The sequence below is a fragment of the Notolabrus celidotus genome, chromosome 18, assembly GCF_009762535.1.
Source record: "Notolabrus celidotus isolate fNotCel1 chromosome 18, fNotCel1.pri, whole genome shotgun sequence".
In the NCBI taxonomy this organism is placed as follows: Eukaryota; Metazoa; Chordata; class Actinopteri; order Labriformes; family Labridae; genus Notolabrus; species Notolabrus celidotus.
In genome coordinates, this window is record NC_048289.1 from 19,399,177 (window position 1) to 19,426,733 (window position 27,557).

Consider the following 27,557-nt stretch of genomic DNA (forward strand, 5'->3'; position numbering starts at 1 on the left):
CCATCCAAAATAATACAATTAAAACAGATTTTTTTGTAAGTAGAACTTTATCAAGTGTTAAATATTTTATTGAACCATATATTCATTCATTGAAGAACAAAAACATGAATCCTGAGTTAAATTTTACTCATTCCTCCAACCCAAGCTATTCCAACATGAACAAAAATGCAATCCCAACAAAGTCCCATTCAAAATGTTAAATGAAAAGAGCCCCTCTCCCTCCAAAAAAGTTCCATTCAACATGCAAATAAAGAAGCATCTTCCCTCAAGCTTCTCCAGCCTAGCCTCTGCAGTATTCTAGAAATCATCTGTGCATGTGATTGAGGAATAGCATAGATATTCAACTGTACTTGCATGAATCTGGTTGTTTTAGTCAGGATTATGCTAAAATATATTTTCCCCAACTATATTTTAGTTCCCTATTAAGAGCCAACCTTCAATTTCGTAAATTCCTGGTTTATTTCCGTTAATTCCCATGGAAAGTTTCCAACTTTGAAAATTCCCAGAATTTTGCAACCCTACTCCCTGCCATGACCATTTGCTGCATGTCTTCCCCCTCTGTGGACACACAGAAGAGTCCAGATTTTTGTTGGCTTTGATAAATGTTCATATTTCTCCACCCAACTGTGTCACAGTGAGAAACCTGAGCAAGAGTCTGTGATAAAGACTTTTGTTTGTTTCTCTGTTTGGACAGTAGGCCTTGTCTTTGCCTTTTGGAAAGTAATAAATACAAGGACATTCTTTTTTGAAATGAAACATTCTCTATAGTTTTTTCTCTCAGTTATATGAAGTGAATTAGAAATTTAATGTGAATCAATTTGAATCAAATCGAATCAAAAAGAATCAAATCAATCTGAATAGTACTGAATTGGCCCAAACTTGAATGAATCGTCCCTGAATCAGATCGTAGCCATCAAGGTTCAAATTTAATTTAATTTTTTAAGTTATAATTTTGGCCTTTTTGCCTTTATTTGATAGGACAGCTGAAGAGAGACAGGAAATGTGGGGAGTAGAGAGCGGTCGAAGACATGACGGAAATGGTCGATCGGCAGGGAATCGAACCGGCGACCCCTGCGACGAGGACTGTAGCCTCTGTATGTGGGGTGCTTAGACCGCTAGGCCACCCAACAATGTTCAAATTCGATCAGATCGTCTTGATGAACACCTCTAAACAGTGTGCTCTACTACAAATGCTGTAAATGCTTCCACTTTTGGTGTAACTTTATTTTTTCACTGTAACCATCAGGGGTCTCTGAATTGTATCCCACTTTACAGCTACAGGAAGTGACCCACTAACACTGACGACCCTCACTCTCTTTGGACTTGGTTGCAATACACTACAATCTTCAGTAACATAGAATGGCATTTTTTTTCCCAAAGTTTTCCCGGAGAGGTTTCCATCCACTTTCCATCCCGTGTCTATGTTTTGAGCGGTCATCTAACGTTTCTGTCTCCCTCGTCTGCTATTGTCATGGGAAACGTGACTGTTCCAGGTTTGTTCCACTATTGTCTCCATTTAGTTCAGTTCTGTGCAAGTCTAACCTTACACTGTATGTTTTTATCACAATCCCTTGGATCTAATGAAAAATGTCTTTCATTAAAAGATTGTACTGTGCGGCATCAAAGGAGAGGTTAATCATGGAAGCATCTGTCTGATCAGTCTTGTTTTGGATAATTGAGGTTCTTAATTTTTTGCTCTTGTTGTTGCTTTAGGGACAACTTAAATGCTGACCACTTATTTTGGTGCTATGTTGTAATGAAAAAGAATACTCTCACTTTTTTAGAAAATGTCAAACAAATATTTAAAGATTACATACATAAGTTCAAGTGTTGTGTTTACTGTTTATTCAACATTTCTGAGTAAAGAAGTCAGTACGATCATAAACTTTAGGCACGTTGATCTTAATAAAGTATACTTTGATTCTATTTTTGGTCATGGGCTGTTCAAACTCCTTATCTAACGCACAAATATAACTTCAAACAACATTTACAGCCCCATGTTGTCCACTGTAGCAACACTTTTATGCACACGTCCAAACTAAGACCGGATCTCATTAAATACAAACTGCATTCAGAAGAGAGGATCATAAAACATCAAAAAATAAGGGAGGCCGTAATGTTTACTGCAATGTTGTTGGTTTTGATGGCCTTTCTAATATGCTATGTTAAGAAACTGATCAGATGTAACACATTTGACACTCAAAAAATAACCCGATGAATGACAACCGCCTCTCTGACAAGGGTTTATGCCCATCACATGAGCGAAGGGGACAGGGGGGGAAGAAGTGAAATCTCTAGTTTTGGTAAGGCTGTCAAAATGCGTAGCAGCTAATCACTCAGAGGAAATGAAAAAAACGTGGAGAAGAGGAAAAAAAAAAAAAGTCAACGACACACTTTTCAAAGTTTGACAATAAGAGGGATGGGGAAAAAGAGCAGGGAGGAGAAAACTCCCTCTGAACTCTTTTCTTTCCCTCGCTTCCTTTTTCTCAGCGCCACTGACAGATGTCATTTAAAATTGCAGAGATACTTTTTAATAGTTAAAGGGAGGGCAGAGGGAGGAGGATGGGAGAATGGGTGGGTGGGTGGTAAAATGGGCTGCTGAAAGAAGGAGGATAGCGATGAGGATGGTGATGGTGACGGTGGGCAGAAAAGGGATGCAAGGTGTGGTGGGGATTTTTTTTGGGGGGGGTGAAGGGTGTGGTTGGAGCTTCGGGGTGAGGAAACATGGGTAGTGGCACCAACAGAGATGGTGGCAGCATGCACGTAGGAGAAAATAGACGCCAAGCTTGGGCTATAATGAGCCCCTATGGATCAGAGGGGACGTATTGACATGCAATGCTTAAGCTAATACACCTAGACCATGGCTGCAGTGCCTGTGTGTGCCTGGGAGCATGAGGCAGCCAGGGATAGTGACAGAGTATAGCGCACTCCCTGGGTTCTTCAAAGAGCTCAAGTGATTAGTATGTTATCATTACCATTCGAAACGTGATTTTCCTATTCCCTCTCGGCAAAGGTGACACGTCTCGGGGAGACGGCCGGCAGACTCACTGCGATGGAAAGCCACTTCAAAAGCTTTCTCCTCCTGAATTTCTCTCTCTCCCTCTCTCTCTCTCTTTCTCGTTCTGTCTTCTTTTAGGGCCGGGGGGAGGGGAGTGTGGGTGGGTGGTTGGGAGTGTGAGGTGGGAAGGGAAGGGAAGGGGTGGGGGGGTAGCTGGAGGGTAGTGGCGGTGGTGGCAGTGGCGGTCTATATATATGTGTGTGTGTGATCATTAGAATAATGCGCCCCGAGTTTGACGGTGACAGAAGCTGAAGGAAAGGTTGAGAGTTCAGCCACTGAGAATCCAGTAATGGCACACTGCAATGGCCTCTATAATAATGAAACAATTGTGGCATGGACACAGGATGATACTGGGGAAGATAATGAAAAGGAACATGCACAATTAAAACTAAACATCCTACACATCATAGTCACAACGGAGGATGATGGAGAGATTGTATCTACAAAATAAATCTAAGACAAAAAGGCGATTATGCTCCAGGAGAGAGACTTTGTTCCAATATCTGAGTCACATAAATCAAAAACATGGGACTGTATCCAAATGTTCTCTTCTGGTTAGAGAGCAGATTCTTGTCAGCATTTTTGTCAAGGGGAATCCAAAGAGTCTGACAGCCCCTACTGTGCTACTACACCCTATATCAAGGCTTGACCCCCGTGGTTCTGATAGACCCATCATGAAATTGTCAGAATACGGCAAAGACTCACATATTTAAGCTCAAATGCTGGCGTACAATTCAGATCTGCCATTATTCCACTTAAGACAAACTAAGGGCCTGATCAAAATCATATCTGATCGTCTCAAGGAGGCTTCTAGCAAAGGCTTTAAATATAATATATGATAAATATTATGCATCTGTGAGAGCACCCCCCATCAGCACCACTGTTTCTGCCTCTGCATGTATGCCTTTTCATCTGACACCTACATTTTGAACAAAGATCTTCATAGGAACCTCGAAAATGGTGTTTTTTTGTTGTGCTTTTTTGCGTCAAGAAACACTCTTCAGTTGTAAGTTATTAACAGGGAGCCCCAGAACAATGCAGCTGTAGCTCAAAAGAAAAATCTCTCCCCTCTTCTTCTTCTTTTTTTTCTTCGCTCTCCTGCCTTTTTTCAATATCAAACACAGGCGGTTACTATCACCATTTTCCAAAGTTCAGATGATTTCCTTATTATTTCAATAAGGGTGGGGGAGAGTCAAAGTGAATAATGATGACAGCTGTGATTCAGACTGACTGTGTGATCTTCTGTGCCGTTTGTTTGGGACTTGTAAGACGAGGAATTACAAGTGTCAAACAGCTGTGAATATGGGTGCTAAATATTTAAACATGTTTTTCAGCTGAAGGAAAAAAAAAAAAAGTATAGTTTTTTTTAAAAGCAAGCCTTAAGTGTGTATAAGCTGTGCCAGCCTTTGATTCAAATGCAGGAAGAGCAGAAGGGTAAAAGGCTGCAATGAAGAAGTGCGATGGTGAAGAGGGGCTCAGAATCGAGCCCCATTACACAGATTGGGCCATTCCAACAGAGGCTGACAGGTGAGGTGAGTTAAGATGTTTTCTGAACCTCAGGCTAGGAAGGAATGAACATAAAGGTGGGAAGAGGAAGGGGAAACAAAAGTACAATCAAATAAAAGCATCCGAACATGGCATCTAGGTCAGGATGATGCTCCTAATAAGTGATTTTCAGGCCAGTCACAGCAACTGAGTAACTCTGAGTGAGGCTATATTTAAGAAGGCTTGTACTAAAATAATGGTAACCATGAACTTCAAGTACACCTGCACAGCTGGGTCGACCCATATTGTTCTTTCAGAGCCGATACCAATACCAATATCAATTGGTAGTTCATGAGACCGATATCTGGAACCGATATGCATTTACAGTAAGTATGAAAATCTTTCTGTCTTGATTTTGAATGTGGATCTGTCATTAAAAAAACAGACTATTTCATTACTAACAAATATAGATGAATATGTAAAACAGCGATAAAGGTGAGTTTTTGAAAAGCATACACCTTATACCAGGGGTTCCCAAAGTGTGGGTTAGGTACCCCTGGGGGGTCGCTAGACACAAATGGGCTAAGCTAAATGTAGCCACATTAAATCACTTCGAGGGACAGTAGGGGTCACGAGTCTTAGGCAACAATATTTTGGGGGTCGTGGGATGTTTTCCAGAATGTTTTTTTTTTATGATCTAAAAATTGTACAGTTAACTCATTATAGTAAAAGATATCGCCATAAATAGTAGCTAAACTTGAAATAAAATCTTGAAAATAGAAAATGTAATGTCTTTGCCAGATGACTCCTAAGTTTAGGGTTAGTGAACAGTAGCACTAGGTTACTTCAAAAAGGCACAGGACACAGCCACATGCTCATATAGGTACATTTTCTACACACCAGCTAAATTAAGCCACATTAAATAACTTCCAGGGACAGTGGGGGTCACAAGTCGTAGGCATCAATATTTTGGGGGTCACAGGCTGAAAAGATTGGGAACCCCTGCCTTATACAGTTCATGTATTTCATTAAAGCGCTCAGATTTTTTTGCCCTGAGTTAAACTAGCAGTAGTTGATGGCGGGAGATACAGGGTGGTGACTGAAAACACACCTAGAGGGTAAGAAATACCTTCAGCCAATGTAGCCCATTCTTTAATTAGTTTAATTATTTTAGCCATCTGCAAAATTAAACACCAATACAGATAATCAGTAAAGTGCTGAATATCGGTCCCCGATAATCTGGCAGAATGATAATCGGTCGACCCTTTAAGAACAGGTATGCTTAAGAGACAAAATGAATACAATGCTGCCTGCAGAAACAGAATCTATCATAATTAGAGTTAAGTAAAGTTTATTCTTCATGATTTTTAAGTAGCGTGGAAAATAATATGTATAACTAGACAATAACGGAGTGTGTATTATACAAAATATGACTGTTATGAGTGTATTTGACATCAATCTAGCACCCGAGTAGACATATTTATGTTATTATCATTAGTTTACATGCTATTTAAATACTACTCTAGAACTGTTTAAAACACCTATTCTGAACATGGAATTAACCTTGAGCCAATTTTAGAATGCTAATTAAATGTATCATGCTTGCTACATCACTTATCTTAATGATGATTCAAGGATAAGTTTCTTTTTTTAAGGATATCTTTGGAGCTTTTTCATGCCTTTATTGAGAGGATAGGACAGTGAGTAGAGTAGGAAACCTGGAAGAGAGGGAGAGTGGAATGATATGCAGCAAATCGCCACAAGTCACATTGTAACCCGGACCGCCTGCTTCAAGGGCTATAGCCTTGGTACATGGGGTGTATGATCTAATCACTGAGCTAAACCAGCTCTTCAAGTATAAGTTATTTAAGAGAAAGAAAATTTATAGTTAGGTAAGCAGTGCAGACCAACAGGTTTTTCCAACTCGAGGATGAATTTAGTATTTAATTATGAGCGGAGGAGCTCACTTAGAGTATCTGTTGAAAAGAGTTACAGCTGGGGTGCTGGCGTGGCTGAAATGGTAGAGCAGGTGCCCCATGTACGGAGGCTACAGTCCTCATCACACTGATTGTAGGGTCAATTCTCAGTCTCAGTATTTGATAAATGTCGTCCCCTTGTCTCTTCCAACTTTTCCCGAACCTTCGTCAAGCTATCCTATCTCATGAAGGCAAAGAAGTGTAAAAAACAACAACACACAGACACTACAGCGACATAAAAGTTTAAGGATCCACAGTAAACGAAACATAAGTGAAGACTGTAATTAAAATAGTTGCTTGCAGAAGTTGACTCCAAAAACTTTTGGGAAAAGTATGTATAAGCATGTGCTAGCTGTGGCCACTGTTTATTGGTATTTGCATTGCCAGTTGGAGAACTTGTCAGCTAAGCAACCCACTTCTTATGTTGTCCTTTTTGAGGTGTTACATTGAGGCATTCATTTTGCTGTACAGGTGATCTATGTTCTTTTATTAACTTTCAATTACGAGCCAGAACAGTACCTAGGGTTGCAAAATTCCAGGAATTTTCAAAGTTGGAAACTTTCCATGGGAATTTATGGGAATAAACGGGAATAAACCAGGAATTGACTAAATTGAAGGTTGGCTCTTAACAGGGAACTTAAATATTGTTGGGGAAAATATATTTTAGCATAATCCTGACTAAAACAACCAGATTTAATGCAAGTACAGTTTAATATCTATGCAGAGCTATCCTCAATCACATGCACATAGCACACTACTTACTGCAGGGCTATTGAGACCACGCCCCCTACATGCACTTTTTATTTGCATGTTGAATGGGACTTTTTTGGAGGGAGTGGGGCTCTTTTCATTTAACATTTTGAATGGGACTTTGTTGGGATTGCATTTTTGTTCATTTTTGAATGGGTTGGGTCAGGGGGATGAGTAATATTTAACTCAACATTCACGTTTTTATTCTTCAATGAAAGAATTGATTGTTCAATAAAATATTTAAAACTTGATAAAGTTCTACTTACAAATAAATCTGTTTTAATTGTATTATTTTGGATGGATGTCTGCTTACAACAAAACATATTTATGCTTGGATATGATACCTTGACATTAAATTATCCTCAATTCCCATATATTCCCATAAATTCCCATGATTTCCAATTTGGAATATCAAAAATTTACTGGAAACTTTCCGGGAATTTACCCGAAATTTTACACCCCTTTGCAACCCTAGTACTTGTCAATTTCAAGAAGTTTGAGTCGACATTAACATGATGCTTGACAATGGTGTTTGTTTGTTTGTACAGATAGTACTTGAGATGACAAGAACAGTTTCAATACATAGTCTACTTTGCCTGCTACTGAACATCTTAATTCCCTTCATGTGGTAAATGACAAACATTGAAATGTAATGAACTGGGCGTGATCATCTCTGGCGATGGTGGATGTGTTAATGAATGTTAGATTTAAAACACAACCTCCCTAATGTTGAGCTCATTACAGTTTATAACAAAGAGGCAGGCAGTGACTAAGACAGCTCTGTTCAGGAGAAGTTACAGATAGCAACAGTTTCTTCTTCAATTTAAAGCTCCGATCAGAAACTTTTGGTTGTGTGGATTTTGGCGCCTCTTGTGGACAAAGCAGTGTTTTGATTTTTCTAATATAAAAATCTCATCCTGCAGTTAAATATATCAGTATCTCTGACTCTGTTTCATGGCAAGTATATGTAAATAGGGATTTTTTCCAGCAGTGTGTAGGTGTCTTACACCTACAGTATAGAAAAAGTCAGTGTTTATCCTGGTGGTCTCCTTTATTTTTGTAGCTCATATAGAGCTATTAATATTAATTTCAGTCTGTTTTATAACCAGCTAAAATCTCACATGAGTTTGATCAAGTTCTAAACTTGTTTCAGTCTCACTTCAGTCCTCAATATTGTTGCTAAAAAGGCACATCATTATATTTTCACTCTCTGATATTTAAGGTAGAGGGAACATGGTCTTCATTGAATTCATTATCTTTGTCTCGGACGGTAAGCTTTTCAATCAGACATGCAAAAAAAAGTGTCCAAATGAACTGATTAAAATGTTCTACGAGAGGGATGAGGGGTGGGGGGGGGTGATGGTACAAATTGAAATTTCAGTGGGAAAGCAGATTTGAAATTGTAAGAGCAGAGAAGCACTTACCTCTTCACGCAACTTTATCAACTGCATCAGGAGAGCAAAAAAGAGAGGAGGGAGAAAGATGGAGAGAGAGAAAGGAGAGATAAAACAGCAGAAATATGGCAGAAGGAAGATCAGTCATGTGGCTGGGTACAGAATTAACCCTGACGATTTATCTGTTTGCATGTTTAGCATTCGCAAATCACAAGACAAACACATTAAACGGAGCTAAACACACGGCACAGGCTGACTTTTTCTTTTTTGAACAAACAAAGATCAAGTCCTGGCGCTGTCACATTAAACAAAGAGTGGGAATGGATCGCTCCATTCGCAGTATCAACTAATATTATCAAAAAAGTCACGGAACAAGAAGCTGATATAGCAGGAGAGAGAAAAATAAGTAAAATAAAGTCTGAACTGTTGCAGTTTTTTTCAATGCGAGAAATTGTTTTGTATCTGTCATCTCGCTGAAGTCTCTGGAAATGGATGAAAAGAAAAACTGTGCCCTTTGGAACAGGGTTGGAGAAATGCTGAGCCACTCCATTTGTACCGCTGTTTATCAATGCTGATACCCTGTCACTTTTTCATGTCGCTTCAGTAAAAGGTGAACGCTGTTTAGAGCCATGTGAGCCATGTACAGCTGCACATACATACAAGCGCAGCTTCTTATTGGGACAGGCACGGATCATGAAAAATGAATCTTAGCATTGCTGTACATTTTTGATGAAAGAGAATAGCAAATTTAAAGTGAAGTAAATAAGAAATGCTGCTCCTATTCCCTGGCCGGGAGAACCTTGCATCTCTGATAATGAATCAGACATTGGAGGGAGAGCAACAATCCCATTTGCCATTAATTATGCCTGATCACAATTTAAAAGGTTGCTTCCCTGGCCTGTTTGTAAGTGAGGGCTGGAGAGAAGAAAGAAAGACGGATGAGGCTTAACTAAAAAGGAGTAGAGACAAATGTCTTGATTTGCAAGCATTTTAAAAACTCACTTGTTAATTCCATTATTTTAATGCACATATTTTGGCCAGCGTTAAAAGTAAGCAGATCTAAAGAGGGGCCCAGGGCTGCTTTTGTTTTGAGAGCTTGTTTTGAATTTTTGATTTCAGAATTCTTTCTTTTTTTTTTTAAAGGTGAGTTTTTGTGTACTGAATTAAATAATTCACTGCAAACTTTAAGGTGTGGGGAAAAAAACTTGATAAAGGGTCAACAAGTGTGCAAACAATTCAAAAACAAGTCGCAATTGTGACCAAAATAAACCAAATAACTTACATTAGCTGTTACTCCTTTTTTATTCAATCCTCGACAGAAAATAACACAGTTCTGCCTACATTTGTTCAACTCTATTTATAAACACATTGCTTGTAAAAACACTCTCAAAGAAATTTGCCGCTCAATAACAAATGCAGGAGGAGTGTGCACTATATAAAATACAAACAAAAATTTCAAGTACTTCCCACGTTACTATCTTGTATTTGTCACAGCTTGACACACCCCTGTAGTTTTAGAAGCCTCTCAAAAATAGCTCCTCCATCATTTGTGAGGTTTTTTTTCCCCTTCCACCCATAAAAAGTAATAAAACTACAAGGTTCACTTGAATATTGCAAATATAAAAATATTGTCAATATCTGTACCATGGGAGGTAAACAAGTATAATTGCATGTTTTTCTAAAGAGCTCTATTCCTTGAAAATGTCAGCAGGAACGCTTTAGAGTGGAAAGCGTCTTTTCCAACTTAAGCAACAACTCCCCACTAAGAATGCATTATTGAAGAGGCCAAAGTTTAAAACTACACTGTGGATGTGATTATTTGGGGGCTTGAAAAAAGACAAAACAAAAAGCAGCAGATCCTGCGATCCCTCGCCCTCCCGGCTCAGCCATCAGTCAATGGCTACCAAACAAAACTTGTTCTAGCTCATTTGTGCTGCCTGACTGATTGCAAGTCCTCGTGAAGGATTTGTTGAAACTATACGAGGTGCCATGTTGAGCTGCGTTTCTTCCTGTCGGGCTTCATTTTTCTTTGGCATCCTTTCTTTAGAACGGCCAAAGATGCTCGCGTTGCTCAAGAGATACAGAGCAGTAAATACAGAATATTCTAAATGTTATAATTACTCCTGCATGAGCGCCTTTCCTTCTGTTTTTGTGATGCCTGCCAGTATTCAAAATTGCACTGCTGCAATTTTTCTGTTATGATAATCAGCAATTTTTTTTTTTCAAACAAAAGATTTTTTTTTTTTTATCCAATACGGAATTCGATACAAGTGGTAATCTGCTTTCTTTGTAGCCTGTAAAATCTGGTCCATGCCGGCTCAAACCAGCACAATCTCTTGTGGCCAAGCCTTCTGCTGTGACTGAAATCGAAACTATTCCGTATAGTGTTCCTGTGTGGAAAATGTGTGTGTGCATTTGCTGCTTTGTGTGTGGTGTCTGAGAGTGTGTGTGTGTGTGTGTGTGTGTGTGTGGGGTGTCTGAGAGTGTGTGTGTGCGTGTGTTGCATGCAGAAGGCAACAGAAAGAAAAAATGTGCAATAGTAGCCTACCACATTATTAAAAAAAAGGGAAAAAAACGAGCGATAGTGCCAATTCAGTCTCTGTCCGCATACAGATAACGAATAAATGCCGAACTCTATTAAATCGTCCTTTAGCCATTATCGCAGGGCCAACACGCCATTTTCAGAACTTATGACGGTTCCCTATTTACTTAGCTATAAATCCTTGCCATGTAACCAACAGATTTGTGACTGGTAATGATCTGCTCAGCCAGGGTTATATGAAATGATCCTGACCTCTTTCAGATCGTCAGGAATTAAATTGACCGACTTGCCCCGGCCCCCACCATCTTTTCCCCTCTGCTATCACCGCCGTCTCGTTAGATAAAAAAGCCTGAAGTTCCGAGCACTCCACTCACAGCAAGACCAAGACGAGCATTATCTCTGGAAGTTTTTAAAAGGAAAATGAGGTAAACACGGCACCTGGGAGAAAAAGGGAAAACGTATATCAGCTATTTATTTGCTTCTGGCCTCGGTATGAACTCAGGCTTTGTTTGAGTGTTTTAGATGCACTGTTTACTTACAATTATTCAATTCTAACATCAGATACAATTAAAGCTAATTATAACAGTGTTGTACTCAATTTAATTATTTAAAATGTGTGTTTTAAAAATTCATACATTGAGTCCTGTTGATCTTTTATTGCAAGAAAGAAATTGGGGATGTAAATAAAGTGTTATGTTGAAAAAGGAATAGGTCACTTATAATGGCTTTAATTCTTTATAACTGCTTCATGTTTGGCCTTCAATTCTAAATAATATTTTTTGAGGAAAATATATATCTAACGGTTACATTTCAAATTTCAAACAAACTTTGAACATTTTTAATATAATTTAAATTTCTTAAGTTACACTATAATTTTAATGTGACATTAGAAAAATAAATAACACTGGATCATGATGTAATGTCACATTCTGCTACCTTTATTTTCCAGACATGTGTGCTTGATTCAATAAAGCAGATTCATTGTTTTTGATTAGGTGATAAAAATATCTAACATAATTTAAAATAATTAATGTTGAAAAATCTAACGAAACAAACCAGCAATTTTCAAAATAAAAATAATAAATTCTAAAATTGTTGCGCAGAAAAAAAAATTACTTTAAAATGTGTAAATTGTACATTTACAAATATTGCTTCATTATTATTATTATTATTATTATTTATTATTATTGCTTTTAATATTTTTTGTATGCATCTTTAATGAAAAAGAAATAAGATTTCCAAATGAAATGTGATGTGTTTCTCAGCTTCTTCTTTGACAGGATTCTGATTGAACTCATCAGAGTCTCAAATGTGACATTCCTGACAGCACATCTCCTTCCAACTTCTGCAGAAAATGTCACAGTCACTTTTGTGTCTCACTAATTTGCCTGGAATATGCATTTCAATTACACATGGAGGCTCGTGATACATATGTTTCTAAGATGTGCAGTTCATGGGTCAGCATTGAAATGGTAATGGGGAAACGTTCAAAAAAGGGAAGAAAAAACAGACAACTTTATTTAGCTTGGCTTGGCTGGGAATCATCTAAATATACTCACTTAAAGCACTGTGGGACTAAATGTGTAAATATGCATTCTAGTATTCATCTTTGTCTTTTTTCTTTTTTCTTTCCGAGTGCCCGTTTGAAAATGCAAAGTATTTATTTGCATGTGTGCGTTTGTGTGAATGTGTGTGTGTGTGTGTGCCTTGAGACACAGTAACCCCTCTGAGTTGACAGCCGATTCTAAAGGCAGTATATAATTAGTCAAAAGACGTTTGGTCAGAGTTGAGAGTGGCTGCATATGAGTGGCAGCTGTGCAGGTGAGAAATAGGTAAGTGCGTCTTAAATGTTAAAACGCTGCTTTTCCTGAATTCGTTGATGTCTCACGGTTTTGATGCGGCTCTACATTAATTCAGAACAACTTAAGTTTAAAATAACATGCGGCACATTTTGGCCCATTAAGATCACAATGCAAGATAATTGTTGTTTCTTCTTCACTGCCACTTTCATAACTGCCGTGAATGAATCTTTTGCAGACGCCGCTGACAATGAATGAAAAGTGCTAATGTGTTCTTTATCCCTTGTTTATATCCTGACGATTCAACAGGCTGAAGTGATATTCAAACAAAATGTCAGTCTTTGTCTTTTAATCCACAATAAACCAATTATGAATATGTTGATAGATAAAAGATCAAAAAATATAAAGAAATCAAAAAGAATTGAAGATTCTTGATTAAAGGCTTCGATTAAATAAAAGAATAAATGCATTTTTAGGGGCTATCGATTGATTTCAAGGGAGTGCTCCATCAAAATGTTGTGTATTCTTTTTGTCGACAACATAAGACCCTGCATTTTGGATTTTGAGTATCTTTATTGTGCAGGTTTGCCACCCTTGGAGTTTAAAGAATGAGCAGCAAACAAGATTTTGCAATTCTGCATGTGCATTCGTGTGTGTGTGTTCATGTGTGTGTGTGTGTGTGTGTGTGTGTGTGTGTGTGTGTGTGTGTGTGTGTGTGTGTGTGTGTGTGTGTGTGTGTGTGTGTGTGAGGACCTCGATAGAGGATGAAGGATCTATTATTGGCCTAAGTCCACACCCGGCTGGAGAACAGCTGTGGGATGGTTGGAGTGGGGAGGCCGGGGTTTTGGATTGAAATTTGTGTTCGATTTTGTGTGTTGTGTTTATGCGTGTGTGTGTGTGTGTGTGTGTGTGTGTGTGTGTGTGTGTGTGTGTGTGTGTGTGTGCGCTGACCACAATCTTGCTTTGACCAGACACCGGTCCCATGCCCTGAGCCCACTCACTAGCAAGCCCAGCTTTGCATTAAACAGTGTTCCTTCCGCATGACTTGGTGACAATACTGTGGTTTCAGCTCTCTCGATGGCATATACGAGGGGCCCCTCTCCTCACCCCTTGGGGGCCAGTCAGCCACCCATACTGGTGCTGCTGCTGCTGTTGGTGGTGGCTTGGGCCCCCTGATTAGCGTCTCACCTGGTTCTCTGAGGAGCTGGCGTCATCCCCCAGGAGCTCGTTGCGCACTTCGTCACTGTAGGCGATACGTGACCTTTTCTGCAGGGGGAGGAGGAGGGAGAAAGAAGGACAAAAAGAAGAAGAAGAAGAAAGAGGGGAGAAACAGAGGAGAGGAGAAAAAGAGGGAAACAAGTGGGGAAATATGGCTTAGTACTGTTGTCAATGCAAAAACACAACAGGCATTCCTTAAGCACGAGAGCCCCCTAATGGAACTTGGTGACAAGTCACACACATGCAGCTTCAGTGAGTAAATTTATGTGTGTGTCTCTGTGTGTTACTGTGCTTCTATAACACATGTACTGAAAACAACATGTCTGACTTTGTGCCCATGCCTCCCATCCAAGGTGATCTAGTCTACCTAGTGCACTTGTGCCACAGCAGTGGTGGCAAGGACTCCCCCCTCGCAGCCTGCCCACTTAAACAAATATAAGTTGAGGGATGAAAACCCTGATCTTGTGTGCATGGAGAGGCTGTGGAACAGGGAGGACAGGGGAGAGGGCCGTGGAGATGTATTATGAGGAAGTATCACTTGTCAGCGCTAAATCTTTTCTGGGGGCTGTCACTGCTGTCATCCCAGTGCTGTGGCAGGCTCTGTGATAACACCGATGCTGAGACTCAGACAGGGAATAATTCATCACCCATTGGCGGCCCATCGGATTTGGGGTTGCCTCTCTCTCTCTCTCTCTCTCTCCCTCACACACACACACACACACACACACACACACACACACACACACACATAAACCCTTTCTCTCTCCCTCTCCCTCTCTCTATCTCTGTCTCTAGATAGGCTAGAATAAGAGGGAATGCCATGTCCAAAAAAAAAAGAGACAAAAAAACAAAAAAAGCCACACACATTTCATACACACTTCAGAGCGTGCCACCTCCGATTGTCGAAGAGTGGGCTGCCGTTGTACCGCTTGTTTACAGACGCCCGACCCGTGGAAAAACAGCCTCTTGGCATGCCCTCTAAACTAAATACACACCAGCAAGCAGACACAGAAAAGTGTTTACTAAGCCTCCTTCGCTTTCTCTCCCTGCCTTGACAGGGTTTCTAGGTGGGCTGCAGGAGGTGGGCAAAAATCAAAGGCAAACACAAGCATAGGAATGAAAATATCACTTTTTCTCCACACGAATTCTTTCTATTTTCTATATTTTGCTTAGTTCTCAGCTCTAAATAAATAAAACAAAGTAAGAGAATCAGTGAAGGAACACCAATTACCTCGTGGGGACATTTTTTTTATTTTTTTTGTTGAGTACAGTATCCTTCCCTGTATCTTTTTATTATCAGAAAAAGTTTGAAGAAGCTCCTGCCGATGCACTTTGATGCTGCCTTCCATAAGAAAAGGCACAAATCAAACTTGAAAAAGCCAATTCCAACCTCAAGAGTGATGATATCAAGTTGCTTGATTGAAACAACTTTGGAGCCAATCACAATCGAGCCAGTTGATTCCTTTTTTTTTTTTTTGTCTCTCCTGATAATCTGGAGCAGTGAGTGGAAAGTCATGGCTGATGTGATTTGGTTGTTATTATCATGATGGTGAGGGCCACAGTTCTCTGGAGTAATTACTGACTAGACGGAGAGGCCTGATTGACCCAGACCACAAAAACCCATTAGATAAAGAGTGCACCCAAACAATACTACAACCACGGGGACCTGAGCCAGGCGCAGAGCGCCCACTGTGGGGAGAAAGAGGAGATCGACAGCACAGAGTCAAATAAAACAAAACATTTCAAAATCCCCAAATACACATTACTTTAGAGCACCATGTCAAAAAGTGCTGTAAAGAGGTTTATGTGACCTTTTGTCTGACATAGTTAGCTCAATTATTGACTTCTGACTGTCTTTTATTTGTTCTAGAATTTAATTATGTGGCAAAATATCAATTATTAAATTTTTTAAGATCGCAAGAGGCCTTTAACTTCCTCAAGATTATTCTTAATATTAGTCCAAAAGATAAAATTATGGTGTTCTAATGAAAAAATGGAGTACATTAGCATCATTTCTTTTTTTAAAAATGTTTTTTTTTCTTTTTCCTGTTTATAAAAATAATACATTATATTAAAAAAATTGCTAATATCTCGTCTTTAATCTAATTTCTATGTCTGATATTTAATTTCAAGTAGGGATACAGAATATTCGATTTTTGCCGATATCCAAAATGCCGATATTTTCAGTCTCGTTTTGGCTGATACAGATACAGATACCGATACCGATATATACACGCCTTTTTTTTTCATTGTAAAGAACACCAAATCTCTTCTGTGCTAGAGTTCACCTGTTGCTCATATTGACAATCCATTTTTTTTAGATATAGACATAAAACATGACAACATTTTACTCTACCACAAATGATAAATACATCTTCTTTAAATAAACACACTCAGTAATGTGTCTACTGTTTGTTTCCAACACTTCAAATACTACAAGTTAAGGGTCATTGTTGGCACATGTAAGCTTTGAGTGGGGGCACAATTAATGAGTCACCAGCAGGAATTTTCAAGTCAGCAAAATACCGATATTATGATATATTAATATTGTGCATTGCTAATTTGAAGTCAAATCTCAGCATGTATTAAAGCTGATATCCTCCATCCATCCAGAAGTGAAAAAGTGATCAGTGTCAGCACTTTAAAGGAAAGTTCAAATTCCAGTAAAAACCAGACAGACAATAAGCATCAATTTGAAGACAGCATGTACACTTGTACACAAGGCGCCGACACACGCGCACACACAATCATATCTGTTGCCAGGAAAACACCCACATATTCCATTTAAGTGAGAGTTTCATCTTAAAGAGCTGCAGTGCAACTTAGGGGGAAAGACGACTGGAGCAGTAATTGAGAGGAGGAAGCCTGGGAGAAGCATTGATTTGAATGTTAAGGCTTACATCGCCTTCAAACCATGAGCAGGGTGTTTCTTTTTTTTTTGTTTTGTTTTGTTTTTGGGGTATTTTCTAAATAGCTGTCTGTTACAGATGAATGTATGAAGCGTTTCTGCAATGAGCTCAGTGCAGATAACAAAGAAACTATAAAGAGTGGAAAATGTCACTGAAATGAAAGTGCACCTACAGTATACACTCCAGTTTTTGGATTCCCCCTCTGGAAAACAACACATTCCTGAGTGATTACTGTCTTCCCATTTGATGTGCAACATAAACAGCTGTGCAATATTGACTGCTTAATACAGTGACAGATTGTGATTATAAGTAAGGGTGTTACACAAAAAAACAAGCAAACTGACAGCAGGATGAATCTTGAGGTCAGGGACGCAGATATCAGATACCTTTTCTATATTAAATCCCTCTTTTATATAAAAAACATACACTGAAACTCTCTTATTCCAGCTCCAGCATGTAAAGACTGAGCTCTGAATCTTAAGACGAATCCAGCTAATCAGGCTTTGTAATCTAAAAAAGAATGAGCGCTTTCAGAAGATACCTTATTGCTCGGGAGAAGAAAAAAGGGAGCTTTTTTTAATCCTTTTGAAAGGTCTGTCTTTTGTCACTTTTTTAATCTTGGGTGAGAATTTGCTTCTATTCCCGGAAGCACACAAGGAAAGTACAAAGGTACATCTTAACTTTATGCAAAGTGGCCTGCCTTTAAAACTCCACACGTCCCGTCAAATGCGGCGATGGAGGTGCTGCTGTCCTGTCAAAAACACGTTTTTACCTCTGTTGACATGGATAGCAGACGGAGAAAAAAAACTATTCTTCTTTGCCCATCAAAATGTAATTACATATGCATGCATAACAATTCATATCAGATATGCTAATCAGCTCTGCATAATCCTCTGAGCTGCAAATTATATTTATTTAATTATAGCAAATATAGGGATCTTTCCTCTGTGCAGCTTCTTTATACTTTGTGGACATGCATGGGTTTATCTTCTCAGAAGTGCATGATGATTTCTCACATTCCTCCACGGTCCAAAAAGAAGAGGGGGAACCTTAAAAGTGTGTTTGCATTAAATGCACTGTTAATTGTAAAGCAATGCTTTTTTCCTGATTTCAGCCGTCGCCGTAAACGGTCTTTATGATGTCAAAAGAGAAGTTCCCTATCTACAAAAAAACCCTCAATAATTAAAATCAAATAAAGTGAGATTTATATCCACATTTCAATGCCCTCCAACTCTCCTACATGCTTTTTTTTGTGCCATGCGACGACTGATACAAGGACAAGCGCAAATGATTGTGGCGCCTGGAAAGCGGGCAAATGTAAACAGTTCATTAGATGGGAAATAAAAGGCGTAAAAATACCCAGGGGCAGAGTGTAATGAGGGGCCCTGAAGTTACTCCGCACACGCTCTTTCCCTCCATTTCTTCTATCTTTTTTTGCGCCCTACACACACAGCTAGAGGCATGGCATGAAGAGTAATTAACCATATTCAATTTACAGTACTATGTTCCATTAAAGGCTGTTTCGCCAGTTGGAGAGCAGCAGGGCATTTCCAAACTTAGAGCTAATAACATTAATGTCCAGCCCCATGTGATGGCCTGAAACTGGTGTGTTAACAGTCGATTTTCTTAACAGATAGAGCAGCTTTTTGAATGTGGAAACTTATCAAAAACCAGCGTTGAAAATCACTTTTATGTGGGCATGCAATCTAACTTTCTTCCTTAGCTTAACATCCTTCCAAAAATTAGAAATAAAATGCTACAGAAGTCTAAATCAAGTAATGACATGTCAGTCTTAAGGAGGATAAAATGTCCCTGTGTTAAACTCAAAGGTTATCTATACCACTTCCTTCTCTCCCCCCTGCTGTGATTTTTTCCCAGGTGATGTGTGGACTAGTGCCAGTAGGTCCCACTCCGCCGCCCCCTCCTGCCTCCCTCTCCTCACAAGTGGGGGGCAGAGGTGGACTGATCATGCAGCATGGCGTTAAAAGGAAGCTGAGACCTTTAAGCAGGCACAAGTATCACAACAGCATCTTAAATAATGCATATCTGCTTGGCAGGGGTTTAAACACAGACACACACACACACACAAAGGGAAAACACACACACACAAATTGTTGCCTTGCGTCTTTTTTACTCTCCTTTAACACAAACAAATCGGGGCGAGGTTGTTCAATTAAGTAAGAGCTCCTTTTTTGTCTTCAATGCATTTGATATATTATCAGACAAAGGGAAAGAGCGACGATTGGGATTGTCACAGGAGGGTGTCATTTGTGCCTTTGTTTCATTGTGGTCTTTGGTGTCATCGAATCCTCCACTTCTGACTGCTGCTGCCTGTGTGTGTGTGTGTGTGTGTGTGTGTGTGTGTGTGTGTGTGTGTGTGTGTGTGTGTGTGTGTGTGTGTGTGTGTGTCTGAGTGTTACTGTATGAGCGACAGAGGCATCTGTGAGCCTTTGCATCCCGGGGAAACCTCCTTTAGAGAGCGTACGCGTGCGACATATGTGAACGGTGGCCCGGTGTGTGTTCTCTCCCCCTAATAGAAGTGCAGCAGTGGTAGAGGAGCCGGAGCCTCAGATAACAGCATGGGGCCTCTCATTAGCTCACAGGTTGGTGCTTTGGTGGCTTCCACGCACGCGGTATTGTGTTCCACTTGCATGGAAAACCTGAAGGAGTCTCAGAGAGGCGGTTGTCGGGAACACAAATAAAGGTGAATGATCAACCGGAGCAAAGTAATAAATGAGTATTCGACATATCTAAACAGGTGTGAGGTGAGGACACTTTTTTAAGGATGTGACAGAGTGCATTAGCTTCAAAAAGGTCAGAGACAAACTTCTCTTTATTAGTTGTATCCAATAAAAAATTAAAATGCCAATTCCTGTTTCGCTATTGTGAGACTGAATCGATGATTTTTTATACAAGACCACAAGAAAACAGGATTTTATCTCAGGGGGGAAATACCAAGCGCTTTGCTGGTGAAAGACTATTTTATTCTGATAGAGGCCTTTCATGCTCGTACCTCTGTGATACCAGTGGTGTATTTCCCTGTCAAAGTCATTTCTATTGCTAAGTACAGCCGAGATCAGTCAATAAGCCTAACGACTGTACCCACAAAGCGAGAGGCCGAGAGGCGGCGAGAGAAGAGAAAAAAGGAGGAAGGGGGGGGGGGGAGGATCGCAAGTGAACTCCAAACAAAAGAGCAAATTCGAGGAGGGCTTTGATTGAAGAAGCGCCATATACTTTTTGAAGGCCGAGGGATCATCTCTCAATGGTTATTTCTTTAAGGCATGAGGGCCCGATTAAACCCAATATTAAAATATGGAGGCGCTTCTAATGAAAAATCAAAGGCCCTGTTTCCCCTCCCACACCCCCATCCTTCCATCTCTCCTTCCCTCCGTCTCTCATGTTCTGTCAGGTTCTCTCCCCTCGCCTGTGGACGTGCAGGAAAGGGGACAGGAAGAAAAGACGGGGAGAAAGTATGAAAAGAAAGAAAGGAAGAGGAGGAAGGAGGGAAAATGGGGAAAGAGGGAGGGTTATAGAGATGAGGGACCTAGGTGCTGGTGGTGCAAAACAGAGACAGACAGCGTTGGTTGGAGGAGTAAATCAATAGAGCAGAGCCGTCGGGGAGGCGGGCAGCCGGGGCAAGGAGAGAGGAGAGGAGAGGGGGAACCGGCGCAGGGGCTCGGGCTCCGATCACAACGCTGGCTTCTGGCGTGCAGTGGGGAATAAAGTGGGCCTCCCCGGGTCAGCACCAGAGAAAAAGGTGAGATTAGAGGAAAGTGGAGGAGGGATTTTCACAGAGGGAAGGTGGGAGGGGTGGGAGAGGTGGGTGTTGGAGGATGACGAGTGGAGAAAAGTGTGTGTGGAAGAAGAAGGGGGGGCGTTAGGAGATGTGCATTGCAGGATACCTGGCAAGCCAGGGACCAACCGGCCCATTAGCCTGTGGCTACCTACATATGGTTCACTGAACCCTCTGCTGAGAAGAGCTCCTCTCCTATCAGTCTTCCCATCTTTTTTAAAGAAAGAAATACCTTCACTTTTAACCCTTTCTCTGCTTTGGAAAGAGGTTCACTCCTGACCTCGATTTATGATTCATTTTTTGTTTGATGTCTATTCTTGGAGTGTTATCTAAAATTGAAAAATGTAATAAAAAAAAATAAAAAAAACCTAGACACAAAGGGAGAGGAGTCGGGCCTGCTGAGCATGTGCGTGTGCGCGTCCGTCAGTGGACACGCACAGAAGACTATCTCCTTCAGTGCTTTGCCTTTTCTTGTAATGTGACCATTGTTGGTGCTGAATAGCGCACACATTAGCATAAGAATGCCGCAGCACATATAGGGACTTAGCCAGATCATTATCTCAATATATTTATGTATACTTTGTTATTTCACAAGCCAGAACACATTCAAATGCTGATGAGGCCAGGAAGCCTACCCCCCACCTCACCCCACCCCTCTCCTACTCCAAAGTCCTTCCAACATGTGCCCTCCTGAACTTTCCAATACACTTACCAGTTTCCTGGGAGTCTGCGGGTTTTGTACTGGAATTTACCAAAGTGGTTCAAAAATTCTGAGAAAGTGAGAACTGAGGGCTACAGAGAAGATCTGCTTACACCTTTAAAGCTGATTTAGAAAAGTATACACAAACACACTTTACTGATCCCAGCAATAAACAGCAGTCCTGAATAATCCACAATAAAGTGTCTACTGTTCATTCTGTTATGCAAGGGGGTTTGGAATCTAAAAAAGGGGCCCCCGCACAGTAGAAAATACATTAAAAAACAAATTTTATGTGCATTTGATAATTGATTTTTTTGTATTTCTCCTGGGAATCTTCAGACATTTCATTCAAGAACTTACAGCTGAGAGTGTTTCGTGCATATCGTGAAAAAACCTACAAAGAAAAATGGACAAAAAGTTTGACAATACAGAACAAACAAGTGCTCTGCAGTGATGAGGGGAACACAACTAAAGGGTTTAGTCTCACTGCAGGAGGAGAATGATGCTCTAATGGTGGCCAACCTCTGGGATAATTGAAAAAAAAAAAAAAAAAAGGACGTTATTCATCTTCTACAATGTAATTCTGATCAAGGCCACAGCTAGAATCCACTGCAGGCTTCAAAACCAGCAGAGAAAAGGCAAAACTGTTGGTCGCTGAGAGCAAAAATAAAACACTTCTTTCTTTCTGGCACGCTCGCCTCATTAGAAACACTTAGGACAAGAGGATGAGACTAAGTTTAATTGTGTGTCTGCGTGTGTGTGTGTGAGCAGGGGGTTAACACATTTGTAAATATGGAGCTTTAAGTGCAGAGAAATGTAAAGAACTCTGTCTCTTCAACCCCTTTCCTTATTAAAAAGCAAATGCCACTGCCTAAAATACAGAGCACAAACACAGACCCCATGATTCATAATATATTTCATAAATACTTCATGAATCCCGTCGCCATACTTAAGCCAGTCTGGCGAAAGAAAAAAAAAGAAAACATTGTCACCTATTCTAGTACCCGCTTGTCAGCACATCACTGGGGAGTGGGTGTCACATGTCACTTCTGGTTTACACTGCTGCGTGGGACAGGCACGGTGCACGGAAAAAATCGGGGGGGTAGGACAGAAAGAAGAACAGAAGGAAAAAGTGAAGGGGAGGTGGAAAAGGGGAGTAAAAGAGAGGGAGGAGGAAGGGGGTGTTATCGTATCATCGCCCCGTGTCTTTATATTTTCCCCCTTATTATCTGTGGCCCCCACTCGCTCCAGTCACTCAATCACACAAGCCCTGAGGACAGCGAGGGGACCTGGGAGGGCCTCGGCTTGCTTCGTGGCAGACTCAGCCAGACAAGCGTCTGAAAGCTATACTGATCGCTGTCAGTGTGTGTGGCGTGTCTGTATGTGTGTGTGTGTGTGTGTGTGTGTGTGTGTGTGTAAGTAGTGCGGCGACTTTGGAGCAGGCCGGGAGAGATAATCGAGAGAGGAAACGATCGCGTAGATAAGGATAACGGCCAAATTTGCACACTGCCAAACAAAACCTGTGCTCCAGGCATAATGCAGATACCCCCATCCATACTGACAAGTGTTAACATAAAGAGACGGAGAGGGAGGAGAGGGTGATCTGCCTACAAATTATGGGCTTGTGTGATTCTCCGCGAGACAACTACTGACAAGAACTCATCTTGTTAATGACTGTAAAACTATCAGGAGGCTGACAGTAAAGCAAATGATCTCAGAATTTATTCCCCACTTCTCTGTCTGCCATGCTTTTCTTAGCACTTATCATATCCAGAAGATGGTTTGCAAACATATTTCTTTGTGATAAATTTGCACTTGTGTTTTCTCGTATCGTCAGTATCACCAGTTTGAAGGCTTGCTGCTTTTCAAGTACAGCTTTGTCTTTTTAAATCTTTAATGCCAGAGCAAAATAAGTTTGGGAAACCATGCTTTCTTTAGCGGTGTCTACCTGTGACTTCCATCACATCAAGTTAAAAGCAACACTTTGCTATTAGTCATTAAAAGTTAGAGTTTGACTCAATATAATGTACACTGTTTCCTATAAATCAAACATATCTGTGTGTCCGAAAAAGTAGAAGAGAAAAAGATTAGAATAGAACTTTGCGGTGTTTTAGTTTGAATCTTGTTCGTATTTCTTCCGTTAACGAAATTTTCAACATGCCACTTCTGGACGAAACATCCGTTCGTCCTTATTGTGACACCGTCCTTCAACCCAAATTTGACCCTCTGCTGCCGTTACACCATCAAACCCATAATAGAATAAATAAATGGTTCCAACATGAGTGACTAAAGGCTAATCCTGCAGAATGAGTCCCATCTTCGTGTCCGTAAAAAGACAACATGGAAAAGCTTCCGACGCCACAAATCCACAAAAGGCCCGTGGAAGAAAAACATACTGCGTGCAACAACTTCCATATGAAAGACATAATTCAGAAGAAGAGAAGAAGATCTATTTGTTTACATCTTAAATCTGCACTCGGCTCAGAAAGAGAAATCCCTGTCAGTTGAGGGAGTCCTTTTAAAACTGGTTATGAGTGATTAGACTTTGGTGTCATTGATGGGTTGTTAAGCAACAAACCATGAAAAGAGTCAATCTGCCTTTACTCCTCTGTGTCTAATAAGAACAAGTAAGCCAAGGCAAACCTAAGGCGATTTACAGTGTCTAACATCCCACTAATGTTGGGTGTGTTATGTTGTGAGCTTGCAGGAGTCACCACAACGAGGACAGAGGGCAAACAACGGGAACTCTTCATGATGGATTACAACTATACGCTAATTTATAATCAAGACTAGTTTGTTCCGCTGCAGGGAGAACAGTGGTGTTTAAATCTCCCATCAAAACCTAAATCTCAACGCAATTATCAGCATCTGGTTTTAAAAATTGTGACTTTTTTCTGAGCTTCTTAGAGGCAGAGAAAACTTTTCAACAAGCGACTTTGGGGACTCTTTTTTTCGTTAGCTAAAAGTAGCTGAAAACTCATTACGTTTAGCACAATTAGCAAAGTTGAATGGTCTCCGCAACCTTGGGTTGGACATGTTAACTAGAAAGGAAATTAGCCGTGAATATTCATATAGTTAACGAAGTTAATGAAGGTCCTCATCAACTTTAAGGTGTTAGTTTTGAGAGTTCATTGGTCATTGCATAGAAGGAGCTAATTATTGACAACCTTTGGACGCGTATCCGAACCCAAGCTTTGTCATGGTGCTCCGACAATCCGTCAGTAATTTCAATATTAAGGTGTTGGTTATTATGAGGAGGGTAATTTAAAGTTCTCACCAAACTCTAACCTAGATCAAAAAAAGCATAACATTTCACAAGACTTTCAATGGATTCTAAAAACCCTGGACGAATCTTCAGTCGCACATCTGATGGACTGATCACGGACAGCCCTTCAGAGCGGGAGAAAAGTCATTAGTTTTTCTTAAATATGACATTTCTTTCAAACAATATGGGGCCAAATACAAAAAACTCATACAATAGTTCACCTTGGCCTTATTTGAGGAGTGTTTACATTTGTTATACATCTGATTATATCATATTTCACTCAAAGACTGTATCCTTATTCACAAGTTGTTCCTATTAAAGTCTCATGCCAACTCATTAAATACAGCTCTCAAGTGAAAGCGGTAATTCTTGTTTTCAGCAGAAGGTCGCCGATAATAACCACTCATGAAACTGATACAGTGAGGTAAATAATAATCAAGGAATAAAAAGAGTAATGAGTACCAACAGCTTCATTTTTTTTTTTTTTTTTTTTCATTGCATTCACCTCGCCGTACCTGGCAAATAAACTGTTCCGTTTTTCAAGGTTGGCTGACTCTTTGGAAATGCATTAATTATCTCCCTGGGCGGACACTAGGAGGCATTCTATCCAAAAGGTTTTCATTGAAAGCTCAGACGTCGCACTTGACCGTGACTGTCGCTCCGAACAACAGCCCATTAGACGATCAGAAATGAGAAAGAGATAGGTGTCTTCCTGTGACAGTTGGCCTTGTGATTCAATGTGAGAAACAAATGCAATATCCACTGTTGCTGTTAGTATAATGGGAGAAAAAAATTGAACTAAAGAAGCGATACGAGAGAACAGACAATCCTTCCGTCGTAGTTTCAAATACGACTGAATAGGCCTCATTCAAAGCAAAGGACTGTACTTCAGGTGAATTAAAATTTGAATGGAGTACTTATTTCATTTTTACATCTTGTGAATGCTTGCAATATCCACAGAGACAATATATCTACCAATATCATGTATGGACTGGGTATTGATGCGTCTTTTAAAAGGAACACTGATGCACGGTAATGAGTTACATCTTCATGGTCCTTGATGACAGCACAATAACAGCTTTTTTAACCAATTTTTTTTAATCAAATCAACTGAACTGCCTTGACCATACCTGAGGACGATCCTCAATTATTGAAAACGTAAAGTATTCAATTAGAAATCTTGTCATATTCAGTGGCTCCTTGTACATCCTTTTTAGAGTTAGTGATCGTTAACACAAACTCTTGGGCAAGAGGTGCTTTGCGATGGTATGCACACAAATTTAAATAATGAATAAAGTAAACTCACTTCTATTCAAGAACTTCATGAGGTTAATTATCAGCAGCAACAGTGATTAATTTGAAGAGGGCAAGTGAGAATAAGGAATCTTTACAATATCATTTCAACAAGACAATCCCTCCCCTTTAAATAAGGCACTGACTCATTCATGTTTATTTTTCCCTTTATAATTAACTTTCAGAGAATGACCAAGCTAAAAGAAAATAAAGAAAACACATTAAAGTTCGTAGACAGATTGCTTTAACGCACTCTATATTAACTGAGCTTTTAACACAAGGACATTTTGTCACATTATTTCAATCTATATTACAGGGTGTAAAGGATGAGGTCAGACATAGTAATAAGTGGAAGGGTTTATCATAGCAAGTCCACTTATACATCAGAGGGGCAAAGTAATTGGTAAATGGGCCCAATATTGTCCTTGTCATATACCTTAAAGTGAGGGGTATTCTTAAAGCGATACCGCCATCTGCTGGAGGAAGGGATCAACAACCACAGCAGGGAGGATGGGATGAGGGCATCACACTTTACACTATCAGGATGAGATAAGAAGCACTAGGAAGCAGATGTAGAAAAGTTTGATGAAGTTATATGCCACAGATTTTCCTAATAAAGATGCAAAACACTGATTAATGTATACTGCCAAAGGGGGAGTTTAATAAATTCAAGGCGATATGGATTTTTCAAATATCAGTATGGGTATACAATTTCTCTGAAGTGACAAAGGCTCACAAAATTGGTAAAGATAACTGGGTTTAGAACTTACATTTAAGTCTGATGCTGTTTAACTTTTACATTCATTGTTTTTATATCTTTTTAAAACTCCAAATTTTATGACCACATTTTTGGGGGTGTGGCATCGCTTTCTGTTTGTTTATTTTTTGGCCATTGACTTCTCCATAACACCCCTATCCTAAACATTTGACAATGAGTGTATCAGTGGAAGCTCTCTTGATAATAAAACACTTGAAAAAAGTGTAAAAAGGAACACTCATTTGAATAAATGGATTGTTTCACAAAGTTGTACTACGTATGTTTGGCCAATGACATCAGAGTTTTTATAGGGGTTTGAGGGTTGTTGTATGACCACAAATATTTCCTATCAGGTAAAGATTTAACAGCACAACCTGGACAAGATTTAATATGACCAATCAGGAAGAGGCTGTGGTCAATGTGGTACATTTATGGCTAATCACTTTGATGTTTTTTGGGCCTGCCCGAAAATCCAGCCTTACTGGAGAGAGGTGGCTACCAAGATAAATAAAATAATAGGAGTGGATTTAGACTTTTCTTTTGTTGCTTTATATCTCGGTAGACTTCCAGAAACAGTCCTACAGAAAGAAAAATACCTATTGAAGATACTTTAGGCAA

At 39.9% G+C, this 27,557-nt stretch overlaps 1 protein-coding gene across 4 annotated transcripts in view; it reads right to left on the reverse strand.

Annotated features, from left to right (window-relative positions):
- The window catches only part of vti1a (vesicle transport through interaction with t-SNAREs 1A), a 158,367-nt gene that overhangs the window by 111,078 nt on the left and 19,732 nt on the right, over nt 1-27,557 (reverse strand). For all 4 annotated transcript variants that reach the window (XR_004634707.1, XM_034707643.1, XM_034707645.1 and 1 more), the window contains exon 4: nt 14,193-14,270. Coding sequence is in view for 3 of the 4 variants with exons in the window: in XM_034707643.1 (XP_034563534.1) it covers nt 14,193-14,270 (78 nt within the window). In the remaining variant the exon portion in view is untranslated. The remainder of the gene's footprint in view (nt 1-14,192; nt 14,271-27,557) is intronic.